The 8524-nt window shown below is 46.7% G+C and overlaps 1 protein-coding gene across 2 annotated transcripts in view; it reads left to right on the top strand.

The window, feature by feature from the left end:
* Positions 1 to 7528, top strand: part of CA6 (carbonic anhydrase 6) — a 20104-nt gene extending 12576 nt beyond the window's left edge. The window contains exons 6-8 of one of the 2 annotated variants that reach the window (XM_007453314.1): positions 3411 to 3565; positions 6611 to 6750; positions 7419 to 7528. In XM_007453314.1, coding sequence (XP_007453376.1) covers positions 3411 to 3565; positions 6611 to 6739 — 284 coding nt within the window. In that variant the 3' untranslated portion in view covers positions 6740 to 6750; positions 7419 to 7528. The remainder of the gene's footprint in view (positions 1 to 3410; positions 3566 to 6610; positions 6751 to 7418) is intronic. The other variant, XM_007453313.1, reaches the window with a different exon arrangement.
* Positions 7529 to 8524: the final 996 nt, after the last annotated feature.

An 8524-nucleotide genomic window follows, 5' to 3' on the forward strand; every position in this document is an offset into this window, starting at 1 on the left:
CGTCGCTGGTGGAGAGGGTGGCAGATAAGCCTGCCAGGGGACGCTCCCCTCCCTGTGCAGGGTCTCTGGTTCCAGCAGTTCCCAAGGTTGGCTCAGGCTGTGCACACCTCTGAGAAACCCGTTCATGAACTCTACCTGTCAATTGCCACGGTTGGAACTTCTGGATGGCCAGAGGTCCACTAATGAGGGCTATACCTTCATTTAAGTGACTCTCCCCTCTGGCCCCAGCTGGTAGTGATGATCCTGGTCTCTAGAGAGACACGGCCTCCTTGGCTTCAAGCTGAGAAGAATCTCAGGAGTGAAGCCTCTTGTCACGGTGCCTGTACACACAGACACAGGGCTGGTCTCCCTTATCTCTGCCGTCAGAAGGCAGGGTTCTTGTCTGCCCACTTCCATGGTCAACCCTTGACCTTGAGCAGTAACCAGGTCTGTTGCAGCCTTGGTTGTGTGCATCCCACTTTGGCCACATCTCCCAGACTCCAGGTCCCTGACCTCAGTCCTCACCCTCTCCAGCAATCTGCTGACCTCCAATCCATGGACCTCCACATTCTCACTACTAGTCACGCCTCATGCCTCTCACCTCTCTTTACCTAGCTTGGATTCCACGGGCCATACTTCTGACACGCCCACTCAAATGCCCTCCATCCTTCCACAAGCTCACCTGGCAAAGCCCCAGACTAACTCCCACTTGCTCACAGCCTGTAGCCAAATGGCTGAATGTAGCTAGAGAGAAGCACACAGACTTCTAGCTTCATTCACAGCGACAAATATACACAAGTACTAACACTGCTCAGAAATCCTGAAATACTACTCTAGGCATTTGCTTTGCCCCTCTCCAAAATTACTGCATCATATTTTCTCCTCTCTCCCAAAGCCCCTCCTTTCTGGCCACAGCTTCTCCCTTGGAGGTGATGCCTGGCCTCCCACTCCATGGAGAAGGTAGTCAGAAACTCACCCATCTTAACCTGCCTGCACCTGACCAAACTCCATGTCCCCTCCTCTGTTATACTAGATGAGAGGTCCCTGCTCTGGTCCAGGACCAGCCTTCCATGTGGGCACTGATCCGCGCCCCCCCCCCCGCCCCGCCGCCCCATTCTCAGGGCCTTTTCTCCTGCCCGTCTGCCCTCTCTCCTGCATCTCACCCTTCACCCGATCACTCCACTCAACACACAGCACAGTGCTCTCATTTCTTCCATTTCAAAACACAAACCCCATCTCCTGACCCCATCATTCCCTCAGCTTCCACCCCATTCTCATCTCCCCTTGAAAGAGTTGTCCTGTTCTCTTTTCTCACTCACCCTAAGCCTTCAAGGTCATCCTGGTTGTCAGATCTCCTGGGCACTTTTCTCCTCTTCTCTTGCTCCACCTCCAAACAGTGATGCATTACACGCGGCTTGCATTCTGGCCAAAGGCTGCCCCCACACCCAGCACTACTCTCTTGCTCTCTTTTCCTGGCTCCTGCCTTAATGTCAGAGGGTGCCAGGACTCTGACTTCTCTCGGTGACCTCATTTTCAGTCCCATGGCCTGAATTGTCATCTTTAGGCTGTGGACTCCAAAAATCTCTATCTGGTCCTCCAGGCAACAAGAGCATCAGGCAGGAGAGGTGAGGCAAAATAGAGGCAAGAACTGTCTAGTTCATCTACTGACCATGAACAAAGACAGCAGGAGACACCACAGGCCTGTGCTATAACTAAGGAGTTGCCTTGAATTCACTGAGCTCAGATATTCTATTTCTACTAACTGATCCTGATATATTTCCTTCTCCAATTCAATAAATTCCACTGCTGATCAATACTGCCCACAACACTGGCCTCTCTCTGAACCCTGGATTCCTTTACCCAACCGTTTAGTTGATGCTGCCCTATGGATCTAGAACTTAACATGGTCAAAGCATAACCTATTCCCGTCCCTTTCCAGGCTTGTCCCTAAACCGACTTTCTCATTTCAGCAAAGAGCATCCTCATCCATCCCCTTGTTTAAGCCAAAAATCCCCCAATTTTTCTCGACTTTCCTCTTTTGATTCCCTACCCTGCCCTGCCACACCCAAACCATCAGTGGGCCCTGTTGTTTTTACCTCCCTGCTTCCAATTCTTTGGGGTATATTCCCAGAAGTGGAATTTCTGGATCATATGGTAATTCTATGTTTAATTTTTAAAGGAACCACCATATTAATTTGCACAGTGGCTCATCATGGTTCTGGAATTCTTCACTCACTTGAACGTATTGGAATTATGAAACAAAATCTATGCAATAGAGTCCTTTAGAAGGTTATATCTTGAAATCTATCCAATAAAAACAAAACTTAGGGCTTCCCTGGTGGCGCAGTGGTTGAGAGCCCGCCTGCCGATGCAGGGGACGCGGGTTCGTGCCCCGGTCCGGGAAGATCCCACGTGCCGCGGAGCGGCTGGGCCCGTGATCCATGGCCGTTGAGCCTGCGCGTCCGGAGCCTGTGCTCTGCAACGGGAGAGGCCACAACAGTGAGAGGCCCGCGTACAGCAAAAAACAAAAATAAAAACAAAAACAAACAAAACTTAGAAATCTTTTACTTATTCATGGGATTATGCACTACTACACTTCACAGCCTTGGTTAAAGAAACCTGTTTATGTATATATCAAAATGATATCCTCTTTGCCATTAAAAAATGCAAAAGTGCTCAGGCAAGGTGAAGCAAAAGTCAGCTCGACTCCGTGTTGCTTTGATAGTCTCTTGCTGAGTTCAGGGACTCAGCGTCACTGACATGAACAAAAGAGGAATTCTATAGATGCAGCGATAAATGTGGGTGCCGTGGAGGCTTCAGATGCCCTGTGGATGTCCCCCTCCTTACACCTCACCTGAGCTGGGTTCCCAATGGGCATGGCAGGAAGCGCTCGTGGCCTGATGCCTGCACCTGGACTCCCGCTTAGTTCTGATTCTGCCTTTCTAATCTCTATCCCTCCCCTTCATTTATAAATGAGCACAACTCAAGGAATTTTGTTCTTTCTTTGAGAGCACTTACCCAAAAGCCCCTAGGAGTCATAATTTCTTTCATTTATCATAAAATGTATCCTCTGCCTAACAATGATGATGGTGATGGCTACACCCATGAGCACTTTCCTATGTGCTGGTCCAATGCCAGCACTTTATAAACACATTCCCCTTTACCCTCACAGCAATGCTCCTGGGGGTCCCCTTTTTACAGACCCAGCCATGGCCACTCAGCCAGGAGGAGGTATTTGAGTGGGTTTTTGCCCAAAGTCTTTGCTCTTAACCCTCCCCTGGAAGCAGAACACTGGGGGATGTTTCCCAATGACCAGGTTCTATGTCCCCCTGCTTAAATCAGGAGATTTAAAGATGGTGAGATCTGAGCCAGAGCTGTCCTTGCAAGGGGCAGCAGTGGTCCCTAACATTCTTTTTTTCCCCCTCTTTTAGGACAAAGCACAGTTCTGAGGGGCCTTGACGTTCAGGACATGCTACCTGGGAACCTCCACTACTACAGCTACTGGGGGTCACTCACCACTCCTCCCTGTACTGAGAATGTCCACTGGTTTGTGCTGGCAGATCCTGTCAAGCTCTCCAGGACACAGGTAGTGTGTAGAATCACTTTATCAAAGTCTCTCCTTTCAACGGCCTGGTTAACAAGAGTGCTCCCCAAATCTCACCCAATGCTGATACCTGGGCTCCTACAGTGTTTTCCATGTACAGGGATGCAGTGCCTCATCTCTGTTGCTAGGGGTGACCTTACTAGTGTTGGGGCAGAAATGGGCAAATAGGCATCAGGGAATCCAAGAAACCTATAGGTGATGCAACAAAAAGACTGGGACGTGGTCCAGGTCATAGGACAAGAGTTGCACAGTGAAGGCAAATATTTACTGAGTGCTGCTCCCATCAGGCACTGCTCTATGCGAAGTAACACATTACTTCATAAATGACTCCATGCAAGAAGGATAACTTCATATTTCACCACATAAAATGCCTGTAGCTCTTTGAGGGGAAGAGCTGTATCAGTTGTCTTTTGTCCTTCAGCATAGCATGGGTACATAATAAATATTTGTTGAGTTAAATAAAGGACAAATGTTACTGAGGTTTCAAAACAAAGCTGACATTTCCTTCTGGGTGATGTCCTTCCTCAGAAGCAAATATTTCTTTTTTTAAACTTTCCATTTCCCTATTCCAGGAAAAGGTGGAAAGGCCCCTATTCTTATAACCACACAAAACACATTGCCAACCAGGTTGGAAGTGCCCCTAGATACCTAACAAAAGCCAATGTCACCTATCTCAGGAAAAATGCACCTTAAATCCAGATCTATAAGAATTTACATGAATAAAGTTACCTGAAATGAGCTCAATTTTTAAAAAAATCACAAAATATCAGGAAAAAGGCACTATGAATGAGTGTCAGCAGAAACAGAACTACAAAGATTTCAGATATAGTAATTATCAGTCAATTAATATAAAATATGTTTAATATGCATAAATAATGCATAATATGTAAAATTAAACGTTTAGTATGTTTAATATGCATAGGAGTTTTAAATATGAGGAAAGAACAAAGTATAAAAATGACCAAGTAAACTCAAAGAAGAAAAGAAAACCAAATGGGTTGTTAATTTCTAGAAATGAAAAGATAGTAATGAAATTAACAACCCAACAAATGGGTTTAATAGCATGTTAGACACAGTTCAAGAAAGAATTAGTAAACTGGAAGACAGAGCTGACAAAATTATGTAAAATTCAGCACAAAGAGAAAAAGAGATGGAAATATGAAAAAGAAGTAAAGAGATATAGAGAATATTCTAGAAAGGTCCAACAAACGTCTGGTTGAAATATAGAGGGAGAAGAGAGTTAGCATAGAGAAGAGGGATAATTTGAATATTGTTGGCTGACAATTTTCCAGAGAATTGAAAGACACCATGTCATATATGAAGGAAGCCCAATAAGTCAATGAAAACAAAAAGAAGTCCACACTAAACCATCACAGTGAAACCACAAAATATCAAAGACAAAGAGAAGATTTAAAAATCAACCAGAGAGGGCTTCCCTCGTGGCGCAGTGGTTGAGAGTCCGCCTGCCGATGCAGGGGACACGGGTTCGTGCCCCGGTCTGGGAAGATCCCACATGCTGCGGAGCGGCTGGGCCCGTGAGCCGTGGCTGCTGAGCCTGCGCGTCCGGAGCCTGTGCTCCGCAACGGGAGAGGCCACAATAGTGAAAGGCCTGCATACTGCAAAAAATAAAAAACAAAACAAAAACAAACAAACAAAATCAACCAGAGAGAAAAGACAGATTTTCATGAAAGAAATACTATAGACCAAGAGTAGATTCAACACAGCAACAATGAAAGTCAGAAAGCAGTGGAACCATATTTTCAAAGAACTGAGAGAAATGAACAGCTAACCTAGAGTTGTACAGGCAGCAAAAATGTCTCTCAAGAATATAGACAAGGGACTTCCCTGCTGGTGCAGTGGATAAGACTCTGCACTCCCAACGCAGGGGGCTCAGGTTTGATCCCTGGTCAGGGAACTAGATCCCACATGCATGCTATAACTGAGAGTTCACGTGCTGCAACTAAGGAGCCAGCGAGCCACAACTAAGGAGACTGCGAGCCACAACTAAGGAGTTGGTGAGCTGCAACTAAGGAGCCCATGTGCTGAAACTAAGGAGCCGGTGAGCTGCAACTAAGGAGCCGGAGAGCTGCAACTAAGGAGCCCACCTACTGCAACTAAGAAGCGCACATGCTGCAACTAAGGAGCCGGTGAGCTGCAACCAAGGATCCTGCGAGGTGCAACTAAGGAGCCCTCTTGCTGCGACTAAGGAGCACACATGCTGCAACTAAGGAGCCAGTGAGACACAACTAAGGAGCTGTGAGCTGCAACTAAGTAGCCGGTGAACTGCAACTAAGAAGCTGGCGAGGGCTTCCCTGGTGACGCAGTGGTTGAGAGTTCGCCTGCCGCTGCAGGGGCCATGGGTTTGTGCCCCTGTCCGGGAACATCCCAGATGCCGTGGAGTGGCTGGGCCCGTGAGCCATGGCCACTGAGCCTGCGCGTCCGGAGCCTGTGCTCCGCAATGGGAGAGGCCACAACAGTGAGAGGCCCCGCGTACCAAAAAAAAAAAAAGAAGCTGGGGAGCCACAAGTAAGGAGCCCACGTGCTGCAACTAAGGAGCCTGCCGGCTGCAACTAAGGATTGCATGTGCTGCAACTAAGGAGCTGGCAAGCCACAACTAAGGAGTGAGTGAGCCACAACTAAGGAGCCTGCCTGCCACAACTAAGACCCGGAGCAACCAAATAAATAAATAAATAAATGTTAAACAAAAAAGAATGTAGACAAAATACAGACATTTTCAGAAAAAACAAAAATTGAGCTTGCTGCTTGGTATGTCTCTGTTTACTTCTTTCTCTGCTTTCTACTATTGACTAAATACTCATAGAAAAAGATTAAAAGAGATTGTTGGAGAAATGAATGGGTGGATTAATGGCCTGGCACATAGCACCCAGAACCACTTCTGGAATTGAGATCTTCTCACAACCGCTTTATCAGCGTTATATAAATGCAAGCTCTAGTTCAGTTGCTAGCTAAATTTAAAAACTCACCCAGTGCCTCTCCTCTCCATAATTCCCTTCATGTTTCCTGCAGGTTTGGAAGCTGGAGAATTCCTTATTGAATCACCAGAACAAGACCATCCACAATGATTACCGTGGGACCCAGACCCTGAACAACAGAGTGGTAGAAGCCAACTTCATGTCTCAACATCAGCGTGAGTGAGATCAACTCTTGTTTGTTCTTTGCAATTTGCAATTATAATTTCCTGTTTTCCTCCTTCTCTGGGTGGGCCCATCTCTTCTGGCAATAGTAAGGGAAGGAAAAGGGACTTCCCTGGTTGCCCAGTGGTTAAGACTCCATGCTCCCAATGCAGGGGGCATGGGTTTGATCCCTGGTCGGGGAACAGAGATCTCTCATGCCACACGGCATGGCCTAAAAAACAAATAGTAAAGGAAGGGGAGTTAGCTAAACAACAGGAGGCTCAGGGCCGTACAGGGCTTTGGCAATGGCGATGACTCATTTTCCCAGTCCAGGCAGTGGTACCAGTGAGTAGAGCAGAGGGGACGATGAGTATGAGAAGCTACATGATTTATTACCCACCTAGTCTTGGCCAGAGACAGTAGGAGAAGCACGATATCAAGCAACATCCAGATACTCCCTTAAGAGTTCCTGCTCTAGTTAATCTTATCAAATCCAACTCAGAGATTTCACTCCTCTCTCTTGGTCTCTATTACAAACCCATCCGCAGCTCCTCCTATAAATTCCCTCAAGGTGGGGTTAACTAGACCACAGTTGTCTACTACCTTTTCTTGGGGATCAAGCTGCAGACACCAGGGTGCTGGAAGTAGGCATGAGGACCTCCAAAGCTCTGAACTTTTCCTATTAACTCTTCTTTTTATAGGCTCTGAGCTCCAGTTTTATCTAAACAATATTGACAGTAACCTTGAGTACTTGAGAAGGTTTATTGAACAGAAGAAAGCAAAGAGAAAAAGACAAGGGTAATGACCTTGAAGAGTGAGCCCTGCCTTGTCTCCAAGAAGCCCTGTATGTCTGGATCACACCATTCCCACTGAGGCACCTGTTTAATTTATGATTAAAACAGGAGAAACCATCATCCATGAAAGGAAGTGAGATGGCTTAAATATATGAGAAGGGATTTGAGTTAGACAACATCAATGGGAATTGATTGGAATAGAAATTTAAAGGAGATGGAGACCTAACTATCCTCCTCTCGAATCACACATTGATGTGTCTAAATTACAAATCAGCCCAAACATCCCTATAGCATTTAGATGAAATAGAGTAACTTTGGAAATTTGTTACTTAAAGTTTTCTCTTTTCTGTGCCTTTGGACCACTTCAAATATCCCTTCTTTGCTCTATCCTGAGGGACCCAGGTGATGGGGTAGAAATCAAGGTGGGAGGGATTTCCAGGACGAAGATTAAGAAAAAGGAAAGAGACCTGGGAACTCCCTGGCTGTCCAGTGGTTAGGACTTGGTGCTTTCCTCTGTGGGTGGAGACGTTTGGAGCAATGATCGTGCCCAGTGAGTCAGAGAGAGACAGAAGAGGGAGGAGGCGGGCTCCGGGGAGAGGAGGTGGGGGTGGGGGCTGGGGGGAGGGGTAAGGGCTTCCCTGAGGTCGTGTCCTTGTTGGCCCAATGGTGTCTGCTGTCACTAGTCCTGGGTTCAAGTGCTAGTTCTGCCATTACTAGTCACATGGGATAATAAAATTACCTGTCTTTTAGGGCTGTGGTTTTGAGTAAGTAAGACAAGCCTGGGGAGCAGCCCGCAGAGTGGCTGCTAACCTTTACTGGCCAGTTACCATCCTCTTCTCGGAGGACCTTCCTCGTCCATCTCCAGCTTCCTCGTCATCTCCGACTGAGCTCACCCTCATTCTTCTGAATCCCTTTATCTGCTCTCATTATTACCTTTGTTCTTCCATGTCGTTATTCATCGTATCCAAAGCACTTTCATATCTGACTTCATTGACCCCTCCAGGCAATCCTCA

The sequence above is a fragment of the Lipotes vexillifer genome, unplaced genomic scaffold (genome assembly GCF_000442215.2).
Source record: "Lipotes vexillifer unplaced genomic scaffold, Lipotes_vexillifer_v1.1 scaffold575, whole genome shotgun sequence".
Lineage (NCBI taxonomy): Eukaryota > Metazoa > Chordata > Mammalia > Artiodactyla > Lipotidae > Lipotes > Lipotes vexillifer.